We start from the raw sequence: 27,590 nt of genomic DNA on the forward strand, positions 1-27,590 counted from the left end.
TTGCCAAGTGGTTTAATTACAAGCCGCGCTGCCCGCCTCGGTGACTCGCTTTAAATAAGTGATCTGCTTTTCAAACACGGTACGCGTGGTAGAGAACATTTCAAAAGTCCTACCTATAGACGTACTCAATTAAATTTGAAATACTTCTTATAACGCTCACACGTTTAATAATTTCAATTAATTTTTAGAATCTGAGCTGCGATGGCTTCGTCATAAATTGTTAGCAAGTTTAAAAGTTTACGCAAGTTTACGCAGGATGCAACACCCTCGCTACGCTCGGGAGTTACTCTGAAATCCCTCGTTACGCTTGGGATTCGTCTCGGCACCCGTGTCGTACCCATATTATAAGTAGGTAAGCCTCCAGACCCAGCCAACGCGTGCGAAGTTTTGGCGAGTCGGCTACGAGAGCTACTTACGTTTGTACCGTAGCATATAACCGCCTTTGATTTGTGTTCCACCATGTTCTGAAACAAACAATTTCGAAATTAATTTAATAAGTACGTACATTCTGTCTAACCTTCTTTATGGCAGAAACATTAACACACTACACTGTTTGATGAAAGGCGTGTTGGGCGTAATGTAAGTACCGTGACGTTGACGACCTCCCTGGCGCAGTGGTGAGCGCCTGTGGTCTTATTAGTGGGACTTGGGAGGTCCCGGGTTCGATTCTTGGCAGGGGGAATTTGCAATTTTATAACTTCTAAATTTTCTCTGGTCTGGTCTGGTGGGAGGCTTCGCCCGTGGCTAGTTACCACCATACCGACAAAGCCATGCTGCCAATCGCGATTTAGCGTTCCGGTGCGATGCCGTGTAGAAACCAAAAGGGTACCTATCGGTCTAATGAAAACTGACATATCTACCTTTTCCAGGTTAGCCCGCTTCGATCTGAACACCACGGTAAATTTCCGTACGCTTTTTTCCAGCAAAATATTTGAACTATAGAACTACATATAAGCGCACGCACTGCGGAATCAATTTCGCAACGGATCGTAGTTGATTTTAAATCGCACCGCAACTCGCCGCACCGCAGTGCGCGCTCTCTTAGACTGCCTCACTTACCACCTGGTGTGATTGCAGTAGGTGCTAACTTGTCTCTATAGAAAAAAACCGGCCAAGTGCGAGTCAGGCTCGCGCAACGAGGGTTCCGTACTAAATTCGGTAACAGTAGACCAGGTATACCTAAGTAGGAACCTACATGTAAGACTAACCTATAATAATACTGCAAAGATCACATCAGTGTACGACTCAAGAGTCAAGACACATTGCGGGAAAGCGGAAGTCACGTTACTAATATAGCGATGTAAACTTTCTTCTCTACTTAATTTGTGAGGAACAAATTCAATAATATATTTTAATCGATGCGTTTCGGCGCGCGTATTCTTCATTAGGTATTTCATTTTCCTCTACACAAAGTACATTAGGTGCCTACATTACAATATAGTGAAGTTGATCTATCTGAATGATAATATCTAATCTAGATGAATCTACATAATATGTACCTATACCTTCATACAGTTTAGAATTGTCACTTCGTGATACTGACTGTCCGCCAATGCGCCTCGGGTCTAACAATCATTCAATTAGAGCTTTTAGATGGTAACACGTGTTTCGAATGGTTACTAGTCCTTCAAATAAAGGCAGCAGGCCCTGACATCGTAACTGCGATAATCCATCATTGTTTCTCGTGATTGATAGTGTAAATACCTAACTACTATTTATTCTATTTTCCTCGGTAAATACGCTTGAACAAATAATTAATATATTGTTGTGCATTAGGCATATTTTATTGGTTACCTACGTGAGGTACACATGTGTGCGTTTGATAGCGCTTGCTCGCGAGTCGCGACTGATGGGTCCGACATGCACGCACACTTACGCAATTACCATGTAAACGACGTTACCACCAGTAAAGTTCAGCAGCCTTCGTGAATTGCAAGAACTGTATCTATTATAGCGGCAAAGATCTTTTGTGAGTTTACTTTATCTCATATTCGTGGCACGCATGCTCATGATACCGCAACCACCCTTAAATCCTGTTTACCGACGACGATATACGCGCAGTAAACCCATGTACACCTATTCGACGGTTTATATCTGCTTGATATCATACTAAAACCAATAAAACTTCAATAGATACATGTAATATTATTATGTATTCTGTTCATGCATCTACTTTAAAACAGACGTTGATAGATGTGTACCTACAGTTATTAATAGTACGGTATTTGCCTCCGTCAACAATCAATTATTTCTCAGTGAGTGATTATTACCTAAATACAGGGTCTTCCAAAATACGTAACTTCTAATAAAACCCACGTCCTTTGTTAGTTTTATGTGTGATAACCATTTTAAATTATCGATCAAACTAAAAAAGTGCATCAAATCATTGTGACGTCACATGCAAGTATTTCATACAAGCTCCCGTACTAAGCGCTTGTTTTTACGATTTAAAAAAAAAAATCTGATTTGACTGAAAACCGCCGAAAAGCGTAACTGGTGAGCCCATTTTGCTGGATTTGATATATTAAATCTCTGGGTGAGGTCTAAGTCAAGTGTCCTCTATCAATAAAAATTGCAGAAGTTAGCTTCGGCAAAACACTTGGAGACACTCGCAGCAAGACAATTTCAGCTTCACCTAAATCTTGCAGAAATTGACATTGACATACTTAGCTGAATTCTGCGGAATGCTAGGTATATTGCTATTAGACAGTAGACACAGCTCTGAAACAGCTTTTGAAATAATAGTCCACACAAGAAAATAACATAACCGAAATGGCTACTAATTTTGATTAGTTCACAACTTAACCTTTTTAGTTCACAAAAGAAAAAGTACTTTGTTTAAACCGAGATGCAGACACTGTAGGTATCCATTATTTAAGTCCTGACTCCTGAACTTAGCGAAATGTAAGTAGGTACCTAATGCAATTCCATTGAAGGAGTTTACGTTGGAACTTTTAGTAAATGGAATGTAAGATAATTTCTCCATTTTTAATTTTATTCAGATAGGTACAACTTATCCCTTGACTGCAATCACACCTGGTGAATATTATAACATGGAAAGGATATTTCGGTAGTTTCATTAAACCCATACCACTTTGGTTTCTACCCGGAATCGTACCGGAACGCCACGTACGTGATCAAATGAGAAATGAGGAGATCCGTAGGAGTACAAGAGTAATCGATATAGTTCAACGGGTTGCGAAGCTGAAGTGGCAATGGACAGGGCACATAGTTCGAAAAACCAACAGACGTTAGGGTCTCAAGGTGCTAGAAGGGCGACTCAACACCGGAAAGCGCAGCGCTGGAAGACGATATCAAACGAGTCGCAAGGTGCCACTGAAATTAGGTGGCGAGGCAAGATCGTGGCGTGTGGAAGTCTCTACAAGAAATCTATATCCAGCAGTGGACGTCCATCGGTCAATAATGTTGATGATGATGATGATAATAATGATGCTGAAAAATTAAAAGTTTCCATCTTCATCAGGAGAAGTCAGGTAAATAAGTACAGCATAAGTAAAGCAAAGAAATAACACCTACATGCTAATCCCCCTAATAATTTCATGCTCAAACCATAAGGGAACGATTGTGAAGCAGTAACTACTAACTAACAATGTCAGGGAAACAATAGAATACAGTGAGTTTTTATAAACGTTTGCTCTATTTTTCACAGAAACAGAAATGGGGATAAACTTTGTTGCATTGTTTTCGTCGTTAATCTGATAAAAGGATAAAAAGTCGGATCATAAAACTCCTATAGCGGTTATTATGCCAAGGTAACGAAATGTTTTAGATTACCTATGTACAATTTATAAGTACTAAATGGCTTAATAAAGTAATAATTAGCTTATGCTCGCGACTTCGTCCGCGTGGACTACACAAATTTCAAACCCCTATTTCACCCCCTTAGGGGTTGAATTTTCAAAAATCCTTTCTTAGCGGATGGATGCCTACGTCAAAATAGCTATCTGCATATTAAATTTCAGCCCGGTCCGTCCAGTAGTTTGAGCTGTGCGCTGTGCGTATAAGTCAGTCAGTCTGTCAGTCAGTCACCTTATCCTTTTATATATTTAGACTACTAAATTCTTTCATAGCGGATGCCTACGTACAGTAGTGTGAGCTGTGCGTTGATAGATCAATCAGTGAGTCAGTCTGTCAGTCACCTTTTCCTGTTATATATTTAGATTTCCAAAAGTTCACAAGGAAAATGGATATTTAAAACTTTCATATACTAATTTTAGCCTACTAATATATCTACCTAGTACCTAGATATTATAGTCTAGCTAGGTACGTCCACTCAGAGAAGCTGGAGCGATTCAGCCAGTAGGTAGTAGGTACCCATTGTACAAAAACTTTGTACAACCTCAACAGACGTGACTTCAATGTTTATGTTTTAGGGGATAAGATACTATTACTAACATTATGTAACATGATCAACCAACTTCTCTAAAGGTCATAACAGTGATGTACTAAGAGCCAGCGCGTGCCTGACCTTCATTATTTTATAAAAGCTGAACGTTTCTCTGCGTATTGTTCCCAACATAGGGATGAACGATCAGCGACTATCAAGTTTGGATCATGGTGGTTTTGGGAGATAACAGGTAATGTCAGGTGTCTGGTAATGCATGACGTGATTTGTAATACTATTCTAGAAAATAAAAAAAAATTACTTTATACTTTTTTGTAAATTTTTATAAATCTATCTCCCAAAGCCACCATGATCCAAACTTCGTAGCCGCTGATCGTTCCTCTCTGTGTTGGGGATAATACGCAGATAAACTTTCAGCTTTTATAAAATAATGCAGGTCTGGTACGCGTTGGCTCTCTCTCTCTAAGAGAAATACCACGGTAGAATTAAAAAAGTATAATATTCCTACGAATAAAATAGAATGCAGCATCTATATGATTGCGCTTTTATTTTTAATAGCGATCTATATTATTTCACACTTTCACAAATGGGGGTAACATTTCGCCCCCATTGTTCTCGTGATTACCCCCGGAGCAATTTGTTTCCCTTCACTATTCGATTCACTGAAGCTAAAGCAACTATTGTTAGTTTTTTTTTCATATTTATTGTGATGTCACGAGGAAATGGAACAAAGTTTAATTGTTTTCACTGCTGCTTATTCATTGTTATTATTACATTTAATTAATATTAATAAAAATAAAATTGAAGTAGGTCTATGATTTCTAAGGTATGCTTACATTTTATCAAACCTAAATACCTATCTAATATAAAACATAATATCTATACTAATATTAAGCTATAAAGAGAATTTACCTATGATCCGATTCGATCCTGAATTTTTTTATATTGATGGCTATGTATCCCCGAGTGCTATAGGCTAAAAAAACATAATTAATATAAAAAATCTAAATATATAAAAGTAAAAGTTGACTGACTGACTGACTGACTGATCTATCAACGCACAGCTCAAACTACTGGACGGATCGGGCTGAAATTTTGCATGCAGATAGCTATTATGACGTAGGCATCCGCTAAGAAAGGATTTTTGAAAATTCAACCACTAAGGGGGTGAAATAGAGGTTTGCAATTTGTGTAGTCAATGCGGACGAAGTCGCGAGAATAAGCTAGTTTAATATTAAAAATTAAAACATATTTTTACAACTTTACTAGCTGATGCCCGCGACTTCATCCGCGTGGATTTAGATTGTCAAAAATCCCGTGAGAACTCTTTGATTTTCTGGGATAAAAAGTAGCGTATGTCACTGTCCAGGTTTTCAACTACATCCATGTAAAAAATCAGGGCAATTTAAAGGCCACACAAACACACTTATAATTATAATGCCGTTTCTATCTACCTAGCATTCTTTTTGTTAAATAAATAATATTTTCGGTTTATGATCGAAAGGAAAAACAAAACATAAGGCGCGCCAAAAATATTGATTTTTAATATAATAATATTAAGGAATATTTCATTGAAAGCTCGATTTTCTTATTTTCCATTACATTTTGTTGCCTATTAAGAAGGTCTAAGAAAATCGATTTTCATTCATAAGCGATCCGACCCTTTCAAACTTACAGCGGAGGTAGGTATATTAGTAAATAAGTAATATGCTATATAAGGTTTATGTATAAAATACGTTGGCGGTCGAGCGGAGCTATTATATTATGTAGCTCTATGTAACCTTTGTATGATGAGCTTAATCCAAAACCTTTCACTAGAATAGAATAGAATGGAATGTTTTTTTATTCATGTAAACTTTTTACAAGTGCTTATGAATAGTCAGGTAGTTTTAATTTACCACTGGTTCGGAATGCCGTTCCTACCGAGAAGAACCAGCAAGAAACTCGGCGGTTGCTCTTTTTAATTTTTCAATTTACAATGTTATTATACCATACTATACAAGCCATTGCAGCCCCGTGCATTGCTGGAGCGAGTCAAATCCAAGCTTTTTTATCGTTTACATAGTCTAGTCTAAGATTGGTAGGACTTTTTTATTATCCAACTCCAACGCAAATAGGTCCAGGCTCAAGTGGCGTTGAGAGTAGGTAGGTATGTGTAATTTTCTAAATTAAAAAACCGGTCAAGTGCGAGTCAGGCTCGCGCAGCAAGGGTTCCGTACTACAGTCGTATTTTTTCGACATTTGCACGATAATTTAAATCTATGATGCATTAAAATAAATAAAAATCTGTTTTAGAATGCACAGGTGAAGACTTTTAATAAAATGATACCACACTTGATATAGTTATCTTACTTCGAAAATTCTTGATTCGAAAATTGAAAATACTAATTACAAAAAACAAAAATACCAAACTTATTCTAGAACATAAAAATTACAAATCGAAAATATCATCTAAACCACCGCAACGAGGCAGGGTGCCCAGAACGCTGGCAGCGTTACCTCGTTGAATGGCCAGACTAATATGCTGACCGAGGTAACTGCCAGCCCTCCGGTAAAATACTAATTTTTAGTTTATGCATGACCACGATTTTTTTTGTGTGATGCAACCACAAATTCACGGTTTTCAGATTTTTCCCCTAATGTCTGCTATAAGATCTACCTACCAGCTACCTACCAAATTTCATAATTCTAGGTCAACGGGAAGTACCCTGTAGGTTTCTTGACAGACAGACAGACAGACAACAAAGTGATCCTATAAGGGTTCCCGTTTTTCCTTTTGAGCTACGGAGCTAACTAACAAGAAGTGCTGCCAAGCGATTTGATGATTTCGAACGATAAGCACCGCTTAGGTCATGGTTGGGCTTAATACAACTGTCACACCAATTATAAAACCCATATCCCCTACCAGCTGTTATTACATCATCATCATGATCAACCCATCGCCGGCTCACTACAGAGCACGGGTTTCAGAGTGGCCTTAGTCTACCACGCTGGCCATGTGCGGATTGGTAGACTTCACAAAGCTTTGAGAACATTAAGGAGAACTCTCGGGCATGCAGATTTCCTCGCGATGTTTTCCTTAACCGTTAAAGCAAGTGATATTTTAATTAATTAAAACGCACATGACTAGTAAAAGTTAGAGGTGCGTGCCCGGGATCGAACCCCCGACCTAAGATTAGAAGGCGGACTGCCTAACCACTATGCTATCACAGCTTATGACGTTATTACATAATAAATTGTTATTATGTAGATATCTATGTAATTTCTTGAACTAGCTACATGCAAATTTTTAACCTTTAACATTCTTGATTGCGGATTAAACGCTACACTATCACTATATTACAGCCTGAGTGTAATTTACGAATCCCTGGACACTTCTTGATCATATTATGATACCCAGCAAACATTAAACAAGTTGCAATTTAAAAGTAACTTTATAATATTATCCATACCTACTTCATATTATAAATGCGAAAATGTGTCGGTTTGTATGCTAGCTTTTCACGGCCCAACAGTTAAATTTGGTACAGCGTTAGCTTACATCCCGGGGAAGGACATAGACTACGTTTTATCCCGGAAAACTAAAGAGTTCCCACGGGATTTAAAAAAAACCTAAATCACCACGGGCATCATCTAGTGGGAACATAAAATTATCTTTTTAAAAGCTCTTTAAATCATTAAAGCTTGAAGAGTTCATTGATTGGGCTCAATATATATTGTGGAAGTCAAGCGAGGCAAAGTGTTAAATTAGCCAAGACCGGAGTAACTAAGTATTTGTTTGCAATGCATCGGCAAACTGCTAATAGCTTGGGTCAAAATTCAAATTGATGAGCGGATGTGCGCGCTCCTGTCGACGCCCTGTCGTAAATTCAGTTTACTTACTTTGCAACATTCTAGAAAAGACGCATTACTGCGCTTCAACACCACTAACTGCAATGTGCCTTGGACCTTATCCATAACATCGAATCAATAGGTTTACGTTAGATTAGTAACTTATTAATTGCTTTTTCAAAATGAATGTATCAATCTAAAACCACAACTCCAGAACTGATATACATAATGGTCACTACTGCACCGGACGAATGGAATACAAATAGGTATCTTTAGCCAAAACGTTTTCATCCCACACTAACACAGGTGTCGGTCCGGCGCGACAGCTGTGCCGATATTGGTTTTATGCTAATGTCTATTGACTCAAAAGAGAGGCAGCTCCGTCAGAGTTCCCATTTTCACAGATAAAACCCAGCGGGTACTTTATTATTCCCCTTTGAAGGCTCATCCGAAAACGATCATTTGAAGAATGGAATCATATGATAAAGACTTGGTATTAAGTCTTGGCTTTTCAAATAAGTCTGAAAGCTGATTTTTTGGACCTTTGTAATTTGTATCTACTTATATCGAGCATACTTATTAAAAACTATTTCTAAAATTGGGCACATTTTATCTATTACATGTTGAAAGCTATAAAAGGATTTTCCACGATTTTCTCAATATGTGACAGTAGCGCGAAACTTAAGATGTCACACTGCGTCGAAAGTCGCAACACAAACTGCGTAAATTACGTCGCCGAAAGTTCAGCTTAAGGTTGCCCTTAAGCCGGTATTACGCCCAATATTCTATTCTTTGTTGTCCTAGATGATAGATCTATAACTAAGCCATATATCGATTTATCATTTTTCATTTTAATTTTCATCTCTCAATTATTTATGCCCTAAAACAATTAATATACTTAGTAAAATCGTATTTATTTCAAAAGTTATGGCTCTTGAAAAATCAATATTTTAGGGCAAATTTTGAGGCAACTTCGTGCGTGAATAAGCTATATAACTAGACAACTAGAAAATTAACAAGTTCATGTCACACTTTACTTCATAATCATCTCAAATGTGCGCAATTGCAATTTGCGGGACTTATACAACAAGGGCAGACTTAGAAATCAGGTTTTTTAAAAAGATCAAAACAATCTGTTCAAAAACAAAAAAGTAAAAAAAACATGTTATAAATTTTAAATAAATATTTACTGATGTTTTCTATGCGGCTGTTAATAAGCAACTTAAACATTTTTTTGGGTATTGTATTATACCTATTGATATTTATACAATAAGTAGTAGGTAAGTATGTAATATGTAAGTATACATGTATGCTGCTGCTACCATAGTATTACCAAGTACTTCCCATCAGAAATGTTATCAATATTATCTACTAACAATATTTTCCGCGTTATTGTTTTTCATTATTCTAACCGACCGATTTCATTGTAATTGTGCATTCGAGTCGAAAGGGAAGCAATCTGAGCTCGGTGGAATTTTCGAGACAAATTGGTCTATTATTAAGGTTAACGATACAATAACCCCCCCTCGTTTACACCAGCTTATCCACTGACCTCTACTAATACAAGTAAGTACGCTGGACTTCGATTGCCGACCTGTTTTTGAAGCAACTTAATTTTGGCGCTGATAGCAGCAGTGAGCGTCATGTGCACGTACTCAGAACTAAATGTTAGTGATGATAGACATCTATCAAAATAGTATCAACCCGGCGACCCTTGAAACAAAATGACGATTTTCCGCAATGTGGGGCGCTTTGAATCAGCACAAAAAGTAGCTGTCATATTGTATGGCACACCTCTTCCAGCGTACTAATATTATAATATGTCAATTTCATTGAGTTTATCTCATGCTACGAGTATATTAATTATCTGGCTAGTTACCTACCTACGTGTAGTTACATTGAATTTTCTATTTCACGAGGCCTATCGAAGCAGTTTTACAGCTACATCACACGCCCGACATTTCATTCAAGCGAACAGATTTATTAATTTACGATTAACAAGGACAACGCTATACGAGCGGGACAAGGACACTGCTTCACATACTACTCTTCGTACTCTTTACGTTGCAGGTGTGGGGAAGTGAGTGTCGCTTTTTTTACGTAGTAGGCATGTAGTAGGTAATTGACAGCGAATGCACGCGAATTTTGTCACTTATATCAACATGTCTCGAGCCTAAGCCTGTGTAGCTAGGTATAACGCTACATGAATATTTAATTTATTGGCATAATCATATTACTATAGCAAGGAACTTCCAGCGTAATATCATAAGCTTCTATTGAATTAATTTTGAATGTGGAGTCAGCCAATTTGTATAGTTACCCGCGGCTAGGGCTATCTTAATTTAAAACTCAATCATTTTGATGAATAAATTGTGTAAACTTGAGGTTGAATGTTAATTTATTTTAGAGTTACTGGGCCGAATACACGTAATATAAAGGCGTAGAATGTAGATAGATAAAGCAGGGCGACTCCTACTGTATTTTTTGTCTCATGGCAAAGACGACGCGCTTTTCACGATTTCAAAGATATTGAGACTTCTTTGAAATAATGATTTATTTAGTAGACTGGAAATTTCTTTTATTGAATTCATATCTATCTCACTCTTTTAATAAAAAACATTATTGACATGTTTATAAAATACTAGCTGACACTCGCGACTTCGTCCTTGGATTTAGGTTTTTATTATTCCTTGAAAACTGTTTGATTTTTCAGGATAAAAAGTAGCCTATTGTCACTTTCCCCTTCTATTTCAATTGATTGATAATAATATTTAATCCTTCAATTTTCTGTATCCATGCAAAAATTCGCGTCGATTAAATTATTTTTTTATAATTTACCTAATTTAAATATCTTTATTGCTTAATACTATCACAAATAACTAAAAATACAAATAAGAGTAAAAATTGGAAAAGTACCAAGATATTATATCCTGTTCCATTTTCCTAAGTTCAACATAATTTAACAAACAAGAAGGTCCTCAAAACGATAAACCAAATAGGTACGTGCTCAGTTCACAATAACAAGGATAAAGGCCGCCCTCAAGGTGGTTCGCAAAGCTCTCATAACACCTACCACCATATTATGTCTAGTCTAGGTCGCGGAGCTACGCTGCGTTAGCAATACAATACAATTACATCATTTGTAGGGTTCCGTACTCAAGGGGTATACAAACGGAGCTCTATTTATGTCACTCTGCAGTCTGTCCGTCTGTCTGTGTGTCACAGGTCTTTAGCTCGTTGACAAAATGAGCTACAAACCTGACATGTTGGTATTTGGTGTAGAACGTTGACCCAAAACCGAATATCGAATTAGAAATTCAATTAAATTATTTTTCAGGAAGCTCACACGAAAAAAAGAAGCCGGAAAATATTTTTTTTTCTTACCCTAGCATGTGGGGTATCATTGTTTAGAGCTTGAGTAGCAGGTAAAGGTACATCATTTACATCTGCCCCCCAATTGTGTAAGAATGACCATTTCATGGCTATCGCAGTCGTCAAGAAATTCTGCCCTTTGATTGGCTGTGAAAAAATGTAAACAGCGAATCAACCAATCAAAGGGCAGAATTACTTGACGATTGCGATAGCGATGAAATGGTTCTTCTTAAGCCCTAATTCTATGTCAACGGCAAGTACCCTCTAAGAAATCTTAAATTTCTTGACAGACAGTCAGACAGACAATGAAGTGATCCTATAAGGGTTCCTTTTTTTCCTTTTGACACATGAAAAGGAAAAAAGGAACCCTTATAGAAACCCTAATAAAAACCGTTCAAGTGCGTATTGGACTCGCACAGGAAGGGTTCCGTACCATCGTATAATCAATAAAACTTTTTAATTTTCATGGCAGCCAGTTTGACATTTTTATTATTCCTTGTTATAGCGGCACATAGCGGCAATAGAAATACACATTCTTTGAAAACTGACAGACAGACGGACGGATGGACGGATGGACAGTGGAGGCTTAGTAATAGGGCACCCTTCGGGTACGGAACCCTACAAAAACATAATTTGCTAGCTTTAGCTCGCGACTTGTGTTTCTCTGTGTATTTTCAAATTGTTTTGTCTTCGTCTTTGTACTGTAAAATTATCTAAGTTAATATTCCAATCCAATAACCAATAACCATGTTCCGAATTATTATTTATCATTGAATAAGTTAGGTAAATAGGTACCCAATCTTCAATTTCTGAATTCTAGTTAGTTCTGTTTACTAATCCATAATTATTAACTAAAAGTAGTTGAAACCGATTCACAGAGTGAACTATGCGAGAATCAATAATTAAAGCTATAATTGCAAATATAGACCGTACACAAGGGTAGTGGGCAAAAACTCCGAAAAATCTTACGTCGTCGACCTCAAGTCCTCCATAATGTCGTGATTCGATTAAATTACTGTCTGATAATTCCATGATGATTCAGAGTTTTCAACAAATCGTGTTTGTCTGTGGTCAATGATTGTTCTCAAGTGGCAATTATGGCGAGAATGGCGGTACAGGGCGGTACTATTTTAGATTTTATGTTGGTAGTCTTGCGAGCATGTTTGAATTGACCAATGATAAATCAGCACGTGTTTAAAAAAAAGAAATATGGCAACGAAGGGGGAGGATCGAGGATACATCGAATGATCGAATGATCAGAGTTCAGAGATTCATTACGCATCGTGCTCTGAAAGAGTCGAGTTGTGAAAGGGCGCTTTGACTCAGTTACTGTGAAAGTTAATTTATGTGGCTGTTATTATCGGTGAGTCTTCTTGTATCGTTCCAATTTTTATCAATAAATGTGATTTTACCTATCTGTGGATACGGTTGGTTAGAAATGTTAATTGGAAGGTTGTAATAGTTAGGGTTGGTCTGCGATCGGTATGGGGATGGAGGAGCCGATCTAGGTAGGTAGGTAGGTGAGACTTGCCTGGCCTAGTTACTTTTTATTATATTAATAGTTCTACTAGTTGTTGATACATACTAAATCTAATTATGGAGTTCTATTGCATTCTATGAATTCATAACAATCTCAAGCTGTGAATCACGTGTAGTTTTGTCGGAGTGTACTGTGTACCCGACTAGTTTAAAACCCGTCTGTGGGTGATATTTTATTGATTTATAGATGGGAGGTACGAAGTGAAGCGCGACACGGAAGGCGTGTCTGTGCTAATGGTTTGTCAGTCAATGTTTCGCCGCTACCCGCAAAGCCGGCAACGCATTAGCGGTTCCTCTGGTGCTGCAAATGGGCGGCGGTGATCACTTAACGTCAGGTGACCAACCTGCTCGTTTCTTTACTATTTTTATTTAAAAAAATCGGCCAAGTGCGAGTCAGACTCGCGCACTGAGGGATCCGTACTACAATCCTATTTTATCGACATTTTGCACGATAAATTAAAAACTATTATGCCTAAAAATAAATAACAATCTGTTTTAGAATATACATACCTACAGGCAAAGCCCTTTCATATGATACCCCACTTGGTATAGCAATCCTACTTTGAAAGTCGAAAATAGCAATATTTGTTTATGAACACATTTAATTTTTTTCTTGGGATGTAACCACAGTCAACGCGAAATACCCTGTAGGTTTGTTGACAGACAGACAGACGGACAGATAAATAGACAGACAAAGAGACAGACAGACAAACAGACAGACAGACAACAAAGTGATCCTATAAGAGTTCCGTTTTTCCTTTTGAGGTACGGAACCCTAAAAAACCGACCGAGTGCGTGTTGGACAGACAGACAGGCAGACAGACAGCCAGCCGCTCATCAGCTTGTAGATATGCATCTCGATTTGGTCCTGATGCCAATTTTAACCTATTAATAGAATTCAGGCAAAGCAAGACCGTGGCGTGTGGAAGTCCCTACAAGAGTACCTACCCCTACAGTAGTGGTTGATGATGATGATACGAAGCTGACTGCCAACCTTCGCTAGTAGGAGAAGCGTCTTAGAAGATGCAGAAACCCAAGATCCAAAACTCACTATTAGTCGAGTCACTCATGCGGACAGTCCCGGGAACCTACTTACTACAATATTGAGTATCATCCCAAGAAAACCTAATGCTCAGCAATGAGAAATACGACGCAGAGAACGCAGGTTAGAAAATAATCAAAATACGTAAAAATTTTCCTTCACTGCCTGGTGACGCAATTATGTTCTTCCACCCCCACTTAAAACCATCGTGGAATACAAAGGAGCGACCCATTGATAAACCTCCACTATTTATCTCCTTTACGTTGGAACTTGTTTTGCTGTAAATGTTAATCCAGTTGCGTCTTTAGCTACTACAAGGCCACCTGGGACACGAGCCCAGAGTCCCCGATCTAATGGGGGCCTCGAAATTCGGAGACCTAGTGCCAATACGAGTATATTTTCCATTTTCCAATCAATCATTTTAAAACACATATTGGTATCATCAGCTCATAAGCAAAACACCCACATACCAGGGTTGCTTAACATAAGAGACAAATTGCTGCCAACTTCAAACTTTTCACTGAACATTTACGTTTTCTCTCAAGTTTTTTGGCTTTCTAAAAGGAAACCAACCTCTGTGTACCCAAAGACCTTTTTGTGTACCCAAGGGCCCTTGCAGGGCATAAGACGGCTCTGCGTTTACCTTCTATTCTCAGTTGTAGTAAGGTCAAAGTGGTCGTATTTGTGTATCTTTCTGTTGACATTTTATTTTTGGAATGTCGTTTATCCTACTTAGGATAGACTACGTAATCGGAACCGTAACCGAAGTAACCGATTCCGTAACTTTCTGATTTTGTTTTTCGGGTAAAATCACATTAATGGAACGGTATTAACTCGAGATAAATACAGCCTACCTACGTAGCGGTCTCTACCATGCTTTCATTTTCATTCCATTTATTAAAATTATTTATTTGATCATTTCTGCAAAAATGAAGATCATCAATTAATTTGTAGGTAAGTAAATATTAGTAGTGGAAGATATTTGGTATAGAGGAAGGTGGCATCCTGGAGACGGACATTGGCTACTTTTTTTTACGGAAAAAGAGGTAAAATGAGATTTAAAAAATAACTCAAATAAATCACGTCGATCCGTTGCTCCATTGCGACGTGCTTGAAAGACAAACCAACAAACACACTTTCGCATTTATAATAAGTGATAGCACGATCCCAAAGTTGTGTGGAACCACATCCATTCTCTTTCTGGTAGAAAAAAACCATAATGTCCGCGATCTAGTTAATGTGAGGATCTGACGAATTGAATGTGAGTGATTTCAGGCGACCACATTAAGGTACAGCGGATTATTATTTAACAGTATTTTACAAAGAGCTTAGTAAGGTAATTATTTACTATACAAAGGGTTTTGACGTGATAAGGCCTCCTATCCTATACTAACAATCTCAACTCTCATCAGTGTCGGTTGCTTAAACTATGGACTATCACGTGCCTTATGGTACTACTAGGTACTAAGTTTTTATTCAATTTCTATATCGTTTGAGCGGTTTTAGGTTTTTTTTCAATCCAAATCGGTTTTAACTTTAAACATTGAAGGAGTAACAAATATCCAAACTTTTACATGTATAAGTATCAAGTTTCGAAAGAAGTAAGATAGCAGTTAAGATTTTAAAAACATTATAATACATTGAAGATCTTATGAAGAATGTATCTGCCCATTCCACAAAACACCAGCCGATTTATTTTGTTCCGTGTTTTTTTCCCAACACGGTTCATAAAATAAATTTCGAAATAAATATACAGGGCTTTAAATTGACTTCGGGGTACATGACCATTTGTCCCTAAATCTCACATTTGCTTAGGATATATATGAATTGAAACGGATATTTGGATTTCCCTAATAGTTGTTTTTATGGCTAGTCAGCCAGTAAAGCTGACTTCATATTGGGAAACAGGAGAAAAGAGATTTTCTAGGGAACTATTCACGAGAAACCTTCGAATTTTTCGTAAAACCGACTATCCATTTCTTTTTTGGAAGATACGTCTCTGTCAGACGATCCGAACGGGCCAAGTAATGGATGTAGGTAACGGGAAAGTGTAGCTGGAGTTGAAAGTGAATCGGTGAGACGCTCCTTATCGATCGGCTAAGTTTTGTGAATGGCCGCTCTGGCCACCCCTCGTCCTTTAAGTACTTGGGAGGTGCTTCAAGGTATCCTAATCGCTATTCAGCTACTTTGGATGATTGCCTCATAAAACGTAGCGTGTATTTTCTATTGCTCTGTCATTACACTTAACAGTTCCACGTTAATCCTTTATCATCTTGGTGTTTTAGTGTTAATAAAATAGAGGATTTAGATGGGATTTATTTATTTAGACACATAGTACACTGTACAGTAAGATTTTATCCAATGTAAGTAAATATTTAAATATCGTAAACAGCATACCTCTTCCTGTTATTAATTCAAGATTTAAGCTGGTGATCACCAACTTAAAGTTCAGATCAACTCCTATACCCAGGTTTATTACATAGTCAAAAGAAATAATTACAACTGGTACCTCGGTAGGTACCTACTTATTATTTTGTAAACACAAGAAACATACGCGCCTATATCTGAGTAATGTGTATATAAAATAAAAAGCTGAATGACTGACTGATCTAAACTGGGGTTTCAGTGTAGTCCACACGGACGAAGTTTCGGGCATAAGCTAGTCTTTATATAATACGAAAGGGTGACTGACTGATCTATCAACGCACAGCTCAAACTACTGGACGGATCAGGCTGAAATTTGGCATGCAGATAACTATTATGACGTAGACATCCGCTAAGAAAGTATTTTTGAAAATTCAACCCCTAATGGGGTAAAATAGGGGTTCGAAATTTGTGTAGTCCACGCGAACGATATATTTACACAAATAGATACCTATTGAGTTAGATCATAAAGCATCAGACCCCATCAGGAGTTAAAAGTTAAAAACCTCCTTATTGATTACGAGGCTTGAAACTAATAAATATTTTCAAGTAGGTCAATATTCATATTACTCTTCTTCTTAATTTGCTTTATGGACATATTACTCTTATACTCTTGTTAAGTTACTGCATCCACGTCATGCGACAAATAATACGATATCAGACAGAGCAAGAGGATTCAGCGCCATTTTCATCATCATCATCAACCAATAGACGTCCACTGCTGGACATAGGTCTCTTGTAGGGACTTCCACACGCCACGGTCTTGCGCCGCCTGAATCCAGCGGCTCCCTGCGACTCGTCTGTCGTCCGTACACCTAGTGGGGCGTCTTCCGGTGCGAGGTCGCCATTCTAGCACCTTGGGACCCCAACGTCTATCGGTTGTACGAACTATGTGCCCTGCCCATTGCCACTTCAGCTTCGCAACCCGTTGAGCTATGTCGGTTACTCTAGTTCTCCTACGGATCTCCTCATTTCTGATTTGATCACGTAAAGAAACTCCAAGCATAGCTCTCTCCATCGCCCGCTGAGTGACTCTGAGCTTTCTTATGAGGCCCATAGTTAGCGACCATTTTACTGAATGACAAAAAGCACGACTAGTGAACTTGCACAGCAGCGTAAGTACACCACGTACACAACATAAGTTGTTTTCATTTTGTGAGGCATTGCTACTCTAGTAATATGTTGTGCAATGTGCACTCCAATACAGATTTTCACTCTCCCATTATTCTCAGATCAGTAAGGACTACTCTAGTAATATTTTGTGCACTCTCTGCGAACAGATTTTCACTCTCCCATTATTCTCAGATCAGTAAGGATTCCAATAAGTAAACCTTCATTACAAAAAGCTGTAACAGATGTACGTGTAAGGGTCCGTTCCCATAGCTGTCCAGGGCTGCAAGAACGGCTTTTTACAGGTTCCTGCAAAACTATGTAGCGAACTTACCGTTACCGCCACGCGTTAATTTTTATCTTGTTTTTCACGGGATAGAGCGTTGAAAACAACAGTACATTTGCAAGACATTCGTGTAAATATAGTACGCCAGATGGCAATCGGGGTATAAGGCGGGAAAACGCCCCGCACACCCGCACTGTTTTAGCGCGGAAACTGTGCTGGTGTGCGGAGCGTTCTGCACCCCGTTTGCCATCTCAATTCTCAACCCGTCGCGCACAAATTATTATAGGTATGCTCGCGACTTTGTCCGTCTGGATTTAGGTTTTTAAAAATCCCGTGGTAACTCTTCAATTTTCCAGGATAAAAAATAGCGTTAGCCTATGTGCGTCTCCAAAATGCAAGCTATCTCTGTACCAATAAGGCAATTACCAAATAGGTGATGCCTGTGACTTCATCAGCCTGGATTTTTGGTTTTATGAAAATCCTGTGAACCTCGTTAATTTTACGGGCCAAAAAGTAGCCTTTGTACTTATGCCATTGCATGGCAGATTGTGACATGTATTTACTTAATAATCTATGTAACATCTCTCTTATACTTACAATCATGCAATAAATGAATAAATCTAAATCTAAATCTATGGCTATCCCTGGGACGCAATCTATCTTTGTACAAAATTTTGTCAAAATCGGTTAACCGGATGGATATGGGCATGTATTGAATAAATTGTCACTACCGCGTCTGGATCCTGGTTTCATAGGATGCTAGCTATTACTAGCTAGTGTCAACACGTCCACCATAAAACGGGATCCTGCAAAAACCGTTTCTGCACAAGACAGGATGTTAGTACCGAGAAATAGAACGAATGTAAAGGCTGAACCGAACAGAACGCGCGACTGCGTGCGACAATCACGGTCCGCGACGGGCCGAGATGGCAATCGGGGTATGAGGCGGGGGAACGCCCCGCTCACCCGCACATCACCGCGCTCGCCCGCACCGGGTTAGCGCGGTGGCTGTGCGGGTGTGCAGGGCGTCCCCACCCCGATTGCCATCTCGACAAGCGTACTAGAAGTATATGAAGGATTTCACACGGCGGTGCACGTGTTGTAGCCACGTGTATGTCACGTGCTGCCGGGTGTATTTTGTATGTTTTACCGAGTTGAGAACAATTTTTTCGCAAGTGGTAAAAGTTAGATACTTACGGTCTACCTATAAAAATTATGAGTACCTATGTGATGAGGTGATGAGATGTATCATGCATATTTGAAACACAGTATGTTTCAGTCTTAAAAACAGAGGCCCAATAGGCAATAACCCAGTTTTATGACTGGCACCAAAATCGAACAAAACCCCGAGCGGTAGAAAACATCACAATAAATAAAGAAGGGACAAAAATATATCCTTTTCTTATCCTCTATATGCTATAAATTAATTATGTAGGAACATATAGTTTATTTGTTTATGACTTTGTTTGCATGGACTTTCATTTACCACTAGCTTCTGCCCATGACTTCGTTTAACCCACAGAGAATTCAACTTTAACAGCCGTACTCAGAGTAGCTAATCGTTACTTAAGATTGAGTTAAAACGAAACAGATTTATGTGAGAGATATAGCTCTGTCTCGTTTTAACTAAACGTAAGTAACGATTAAGCGACTCTGAGTACGGCAGTAAGAGTACGCATATACAAGGTTTTGCATGAAAACAAATCGTAAAATGTTGGCGGGAGACAGGGGAGAATGCTTTGTTGTGATTGGTTGGCTCAAAAGTCACGCATTATCAAGACAATGTGCGGAATGAGGGTACCGAACAGGCGTGGGCCGACTTTTATGCTAAGCAACTGCCTTAGTTCGGCGATCGGGGGTTTCCGCCTATTAGGCGTCTATAGGTGGTGGTCTGTGGTTTAACCCTTTGTTTTCTCGGGATAGATTCCCATCAAAGTTGAGTCATTTAGAAAATTTGCTGGAACAAAATTTTTTATAATTACTAGGTGTTTAAGATGAATAATTTAAATACCTAACATTCCGAAATCAGACAGACAGACACTTCATTTTATCTATTTGCATTTTGCATCTATAGACTTTTGAATTTTTAAGCTTTAAAAAGTCCACTTATGAGGTAAGGTAAGTATGTTCTTTAAGATTAAGTCGATTTAAGATTCACCATACAAAAAATCGAAGTGCAAAGGCACACTTCGATTTTTTTTAATGGTTAATGGCAGATTCATTACATAGGTAGGTAAGTACCAAAGGACAGAACTTTGACAAAAGTCTATTCGAATAAAATGTATTTTCATTCATTAAAGAAAATTACGCCCTTCTTGTAGATTAAGTAGTATTTGATGTCGAAATAGGTACTTACTTCTAAAAAAAATTTTAGGTATCTTGATGCAAAAGAATTTCGTTTTCGCAACATTATACGCTTAGAAAGCAGGTATAAAATACATTTGTAACACGGCTTCATCCTGAATTCTTAAACAAAGTTCGGTCACGTTCGGTATCTCTCTCGACCTTCGCTCGCAAGAAGTTTCTGAACCAAAAATTATTATATGAAGTACACTCGTCGACAAGTGTGCCTGACCCATTCCACGTCGCGAGCCCAGTGAATAATGTTGAGATGTTTTCAAGTAACTATGAGTTGGAACCAGAATATAAAAACATTTACATAAATGCACCATAAGGTCGCGGCAAACTCTTTAATATAACTATACAAATAATAGCTTTATTTAGCTAGGATACAAGCGGTGATAGCTTTGCCGGCGGCCCACTAGTCGGGGAGTCTGGGGCTCCGCTAACTTCTCAAAGTTGAATGCGTTAGCAACTCTGTTTCATTTGCTGAAATGGTGAAGGAAAAACTCATGCCTGGGAGCTCGCCATAATTTTGTGAAGTCTGTCAATCCCATCAATCCACACTTGGATATTCTTACGGGGCTTTCATAGACCATAACTTATTAGGTAGGTATACATGCCCTTTCCTCCTTTACTTGTGCTAAAAGACCTACCTACCTGCCAAATTTCATGATTGTAGGTCAACGGGAAGTACCCTATAGGTTTTCTTGACAGACACGACAGACGGACAGACGGACAGACAGACAGATAGACAGACAGACAACTAAGTGATTCTATAAGGTTACCTTTATTCCTTTTTAGGTACGGAACCCAGTTTTTGTATAGGAAATCTGTCAGTACGTCAAACCTATTCCTATAGTTTTCTTCACCGTTAAAGCAAGTGATATTTAATTAAGTAGGTACATGAAACGCACGTAATTCCGAAATGTTAGACCTGTGTGCCCGGGATCGAACCCCGATCTCCGATTAGAAGTCGGACGTCCTAACCATTAAGCTATCACAGCTTCCAGCTTGAATGATATTATAGATATTTATCTATACCCACCATAAATATACCCTTATCACTCTTAAGTGACGGCCATGCTTTTAAATCCCTCTTTACTTTAGGTGGTTCTATAAATGACATTTTTCTAAGATGGGAAAGTAAATATCGTAAAATATCAGTATATGTCATATACACTTATTGTGACGTTTTTATAATTTAAGTATCCGCTAAGAAAGGATTATTGAAAATTCAACCCCTAAGGGGTTAAAATAGGGGTTTGACGTTTTAATGAATTTCTGTCAGTTTTGAGGTTAGAATCATGATATTGAGTATGTATATGTAAGTAAATTTGGTGGTTGTAGTAAACTAAGCTTGGTGGTTTTGGCACCTACTAACAGCTCCCCAATTGTGTAAGAATAACCATTTCATGGCTATCGCAATCGTCAAGAAATTCTGCCCTTTGATTGGTTGATTCGCTGTTTACATTTTTTCACAGCCAATCAAAGGGCAGAATTCTTGACGATTGCGATAGCCATGAAATGGTTATTCTTACACAATTGGGGGGCAGATTAGTGAAGAATATTGTCTATAAATAAGTTTTGTAGTTAATATTTTTGCAATTAGCAGTATGATATGTACCCATGTCTTAAAATCTCATATTTAAAGATCAACCCTAAGGGTGTAAAATAGGATTTTGAAATTTGTGTAGTCCACATCCATCCGGGCATAAGCTAGTTACTTATTACTAGCTTATGCTCGCGACATCGTCCGCGTGGACTACACTTTCAAATACTTCACCCCCAAGGGGTTGAATTTTCAAAAATCCTTTCTTAGTGGATGCCTACGTCATAATAGCTATTCATGCCTAATTTCAGCCCGATCCGTTCAGTAGTTTGAGCTGTACCTTGATAGATCAGTCAGTCAGTCAGTCAGTCATCCAGTCATTCAGTCACCTTTTCCTTTTATATAATTATTTAGATTAGTAGGTAAAGATTGCAGCTAAGCGTAAGTCCTAGTGGGTCTAAAGGTAATTTGTATTGCCCTGAAAAGGTTGTTACATAGAGCAGCAAGCATGAAATTCATGATAGGCTTAAAGATTAAAGCACTTCGTTTTGTAATTTTCCGGTATCGCGTACACTCATAATTTTAATTAATCCTGACCGCAGCAGACACGCAGTAATGAATATCGTTAACCTAGAGATACCACTGCATGATAACTTCATCCATTATTTGCAAGCACTCATATTGTCTCATGCGTTGATATGCATCAATTCTTAGGGATAAGTATCCACTGAGTATAAAATTGATCAAAAGATTAGGGTCACTCAGCAGGCGATGGAGAGATCCGTAGGACAACCAGAGTAACCGACATAGCTCAACGGGTTGCGTATAGCTGAAGTGGCAATGGGCCAGGGAACATAGTTCGAAAAACCGATAGACGCGTTGGGGAGATGCTAGAATGCCAACCTCACACCGGAAAACGCTGGAAGAGCTATCCACTAGGTTGACACACGAAATCAAACGAGTCGCTGCGAGCCGTGGCTTCAGGCGGCGTAAGGCTGTGGTGCGTGGAAATCTCTACAAGAAACCTGTAAGTATGTGTAAACTGTTAAGTGCATCGATTTAGTTATAAAAACGATGCCGATGGTACCGCGAAAATTTTCCTCTCAGATAAGAGCTGAAAAAAGAATAAAACCGGCCATGTGCGAGTTACACTCGCGCACCGAGGGTTCTGTACTACAGTCGTATTTTTTCGACATTTTGCACGATAAATCAAAAATTATTTATGCATAAAAATAAATATAAATCTATTTTAGAGTGTTACAGGTAAGGCCCTATCGTATGATACTCCACTTGGTACAGTAATCTTACTTTAAAAGTTGAAAATACTGATTATTTGTTCATGGACACATTTAATTTTTTTTGTAATGTAACCACAAATTCATGGTTTTCAGACTTTTCCCCTGATGTCCTGCTATAAGAACTACTCGCCTGCTAAATTTCATGTTTCTAGGTCAATGGGAAGTACCCTGTAGGTTTCTTGACAGACACGACAGACAGACAACGAAGTGATCCTATAAGGGTTCCTTTTTCCTTTTGAGGTACAGAACCCTAAAAAAGTTACCAATGCTATAATTTATATCTATAGATTAAGTAACAATAAATAACCCCAAAAATATCGTTAAAATGGCTACCCGCCCGATGCTCGGACGGGTCGCTAGTGTAACATAAATAATTATTATAAAACACCTCGTCTCAGTGCCTGAGTAGGTATAAAATAAACCGCACTATAGATTAAAATATCATCGCAAGAGGCCGAAGAGTGGGACTCTATCTGCATCTGAATGCTGAACTACATAACTATTTTATTCCTTTTCATTATGCGACGCATTCTGAAGCGTCCTCAGAGAAACAGGAACAAAACTGCAGACAATAATATTATGTAATGCGAGGTTTCAAGAGTTTCTAGTGTTCCCGACTTCGTTAGCATTATAAAAATGCTATATAATTCCCAACAAAAGCCTCTCTCTACGTGAAATATACTACAATTTACGGGTATGTAACCTTCATGTGACATAATTATGCATTTGAGTGAAAAAGAATAATTTTTCACTCCTAACTCTCGGAATTGTTATAGACCATCATCATTAACCCATCGCCGCCCGGCTCACCACTGAGCACGGCTCTCCTCTCAGAATGAGAAGGGTTTGGTTATCTAAATGTAGAAAATGAGTATATACCACGATTAATTTGATGGTTTTATTAGGTTTCCGTACCTCAAAAGGTAAAATAAGAACCCTTAGAGGATTACTTCGTTGTCTGTCTGTCTATCTGTCAGTCGGTCTGTCTGTCGTGTCTGTCAAGAAACCTACAGGGTAGGTACTTCGCGTTGACCTAGAATCATGATATTTGCCAGGTAGGTAGGTCTTATAGCAGACGTGAGGGGAAAAGCCTAAAAACTGTAAATATGTACACCAAAAAAAAATGTGTTCATTATGAATGATTGACATGACAAATAATTAGTATTTTCAACTTTTAAAGTAAAACTATTATATGTAGGCGTAGTACGAAAGGGCGTTACCTGTACATTCTAAAACAGATTTTTATTTATTTTTATGAATAACTCTTCAGAAACTGATCCAGTGAGATTTTGAAGTCTAATTAGATTGCACACGACGTAGTACCTATGACTGCATCATGCTACGACACATATCTCTTGGTTACTCACCGTGTTCATCTTTGTATCGCCGGCATAAAGAAAACATTATGCGACTTGCTTGTCTGTCACAGGAGCCCGTACGCCTGAAAAAAAAAGATATAATTAATGCAGGCACTGGACGAAACTTAATTTTCAATCCATATCTGTGAAAAAGAAGACGAGTAAAGTCCGCGATGGCAATCGGGGTATGAGGCGTAGGACGCCCCGCACACCCGCACGTCACCGGCGCTCGCCCGCACCGGGTTAGCGCGGAGGCTGTGCGGGTGTGCGGGCATTTCCTCCCCGACTGCCATTTCAACCTGTCGCGTAACTATAGGTACCTAGGTGGTAGGTACTATTCAATGATTCAAAGATTTTTTATTTGCGGAACAATCTAGGTACTAATTTTTTATGTGAGTACATTGTACAATGAATGTATTAAAAAGCGGTGATGGCCTAGTGGTAAAGATGGCAGCCGTCTATTCAGGGGATGCGGGGTTTCATCTTGGGCCACCTCTAACTTTTTAGAGGTATGTGCGATTGGTGAAGGAAAGCATCGTGAGGAAATCTTTATGGCTGAGAGTTGTTCATAAATTTCTCAAAGGTAAGTCTGCACATCCGCACTTTGCCGGCGAGGTGGCTTAAACGCTTTCTGAGAGGAGAACCGTGCTCAATAATGGGCCGGCGATGTGCTGCACCTAAAGCGGACTACGATTGACAGGAGTGCGGGTATCAATGCTCGTTGGAACATGTTGTTTTGTTACTATAAACCGCCACAGTGGAACATTTTAAGTAGGTAAATCGAGTTATCCTAGTAACAATAGTAGATTTGTCAATGTACTAAGTACCTATAGAAAGTAATTCAGATTATCGGGTAGTAATCCGTCTTTGACCCGTTCACTGGTTGTTAGGTATATATAATCAATTTTAAAGGAAAACTATCATGGCTAAGTTGTGCTACGGCTACGGAACGCTACACTGCGCGTGGCCCGCCACGCACTTGGCCGGTTTTATTTATTTATTTAGATACAGGTTATTCCTTGACTGCAATCTCATGATGATGCAGTCTAACCTGGAAGAGTTATAGTAGTTTTTTAGGGTTCCGTACTTCAAAAGGAAAAACAGAACCCTTATAGGATCGCTTTTTTGTCTGTCTGTCTGTCTGTCTGAAAATACTAATTATTAAGTAGTTCATGAACACATTTAATTTTTTTTGTGATGCAACCACAAATTCACGCTTTTCGGACTTTTCTCCTTACGTAGGTAGGTAAGTCTGCTATAAGACCTATACCTACCTACCAAATTTCATGATTTTAGGTCAACGGGAAGTATCCTATAGGTTTCTTGACAGACAGACAGACAGACAACAAAGTGATCCTATAAGGGTTCCGTTGTTCCTTTTGAGGTACGGAACCCTAAAAATATAGGTTGAAGGAGCTCATTGCACAATGCAATTATTGGTATCGGCAAAACTGGGATTTTAATCGTTTTGACTGTAAATCTTTTTGTAGGTAAGTAAATATTTCATTTTAATTTTTAGGGTTCCGTACCTCAAAAGGAAAAACGGAACCCTTATAAGATCACTTTGTTGTTTGTCTGTCTGTCTGTCAAGAAACCTACAGAGTACTTCCCGTTGACCTAGAATCATGAAATTTGGCAGGTAGTTAGATCTTATAGCTGACATTTGGGGAAAAATCTGAAAACCGTGAATTTAAGGTTAGATCACACAAAAAAAATTATATTGTGGTCATGAACTAATAATAATTAATTTTTTCAACTTTCGAAGTGAGTGACTATATCAAGTGGGGTATCATATGAAAGGTCTTCACCTGTACATTCTAAAACAGATTTTTATTTATTTTTATGCATCATAGTTTTTGAATTATCGTGCAAAATTACGAAAAATACGACTGTAGTACGGAACCCTCATTGCGCGAGCCTGACTCGCACTTTGCCGGTTTTTCGTAGTTAAGGTCGGGACAAGTAAATAGAGTTGCGTATTAGACGTCATTATACTACCTAGTTGGTACTAAGCTGTGCCTCTGGCCTGGTGTTACGCCAGCATCCCGATAGTCGTTTTTGGGGGTGTTTGTGACCCAGTTCCGAAATTTTTAATTATGTAAAAAAGTAGTGCAGGTAACACGTCTACGAATAATAATAAAAAATATATGTAGCGGTAGAACTTGTCTCTCGGGAAATGATCATATAAAATTATTTTTAATGCAATTTTCTCAATTATTTTAAAAATGTAAACATTCTCTTTAAATTAAAAAAAATAGATCGTTACTTCTTAGAGTCCTTTAACACTTATTGCGTTAATAAGCAATTATTATTACGAAATGACAAAGTTTACCATCAAACCCAAAAGGAAAAACTTTAGTAAAGAAAATCTATTTTCAGAAAATTTGGAAAAAATATTTTCCCTTGAGTACGAGAAAACCTTATCGAAGATTTAATCACTACGGATAATCAAAAAACTACTTCTAAGATACTGGAACTACTTAAGTACAAAATACAAACACGGCGTTTCTAGACAGCTATACATCTACGAACCTGTGTTAGCCTACAATCTCAAACTCGGTACATCAATAATGCCCATTTTCGAACACTGCTAAAATGTATCAATATATAATATACAGTATAAAATGTATATAGTCTGTCACGGCACTGTTAAAAAAAGTTTTAACACATGGGAAAATGGTTGCAACATAAAATGCGTGTATTTTACGCGGAGCTTTCGTACGGACTGAATCTGAATCCAAATTCCGAAGTCCAAACTCCGAACCGAACTCCGAGCCGAGTTCGGACCCTCGGCGTGTGCTTTTGGCCTCGGGTGTGTTCGGTGAGACTCGACTGTAAACCGCGTGAAATGTAATCGACATCGGAATAGAATGGAATGGATAAAGCTGACTAGTAGTGTGTCGCCGTAATGTGGCTCTCACTCTGATGAAAAATGCAATAACACTGCATCCAAATGGATTTGCACTTATACGAGTGCCAATATAGTGAATATACGAGTCGAATCGAGTACAACGACCCACTTTTATTAAAATGGTTTTTAGGACTTATAATATGTTCAAACAACGAGATGGA

General features: G+C 38.4%; 1 protein-coding gene across 1 annotated transcript in view; it reads right to left on the minus strand.

The window, feature by feature from the left end:
* LOC117990468 (uncharacterized) overlaps nt 1-27,231 on the minus strand; it is a 76,914-nt gene extending 49,683 nt beyond the window's left edge. Inside the window, exons 1-3 of the mRNA XM_034977923.2 lie at nt 27,051-27,231; nt 24,528-24,601; nt 417-464 (exon numbers count right to left, since the gene is read on the minus strand). Coding sequence (XP_034833814.1) covers nt 417-464; nt 24,528-24,564 — 85 coding nt within the window. The 5' untranslated portion in view covers nt 24,565-24,601; nt 27,051-27,231. The remainder of the gene's footprint in view (nt 1-416; nt 465-24,527; nt 24,602-27,050) is intronic.
* Between the last annotated feature and the right edge of the window lie 359 nt (nt 27,232-27,590).

The sequence above is a fragment of the Maniola hyperantus genome, chromosome 18 (genome assembly GCF_902806685.2).
Source record: "Maniola hyperantus chromosome 18, iAphHyp1.2, whole genome shotgun sequence".
In the NCBI taxonomy this organism is placed as follows: Eukaryota; Metazoa; Arthropoda; class Insecta; order Lepidoptera; family Nymphalidae; genus Maniola; species Maniola hyperantus.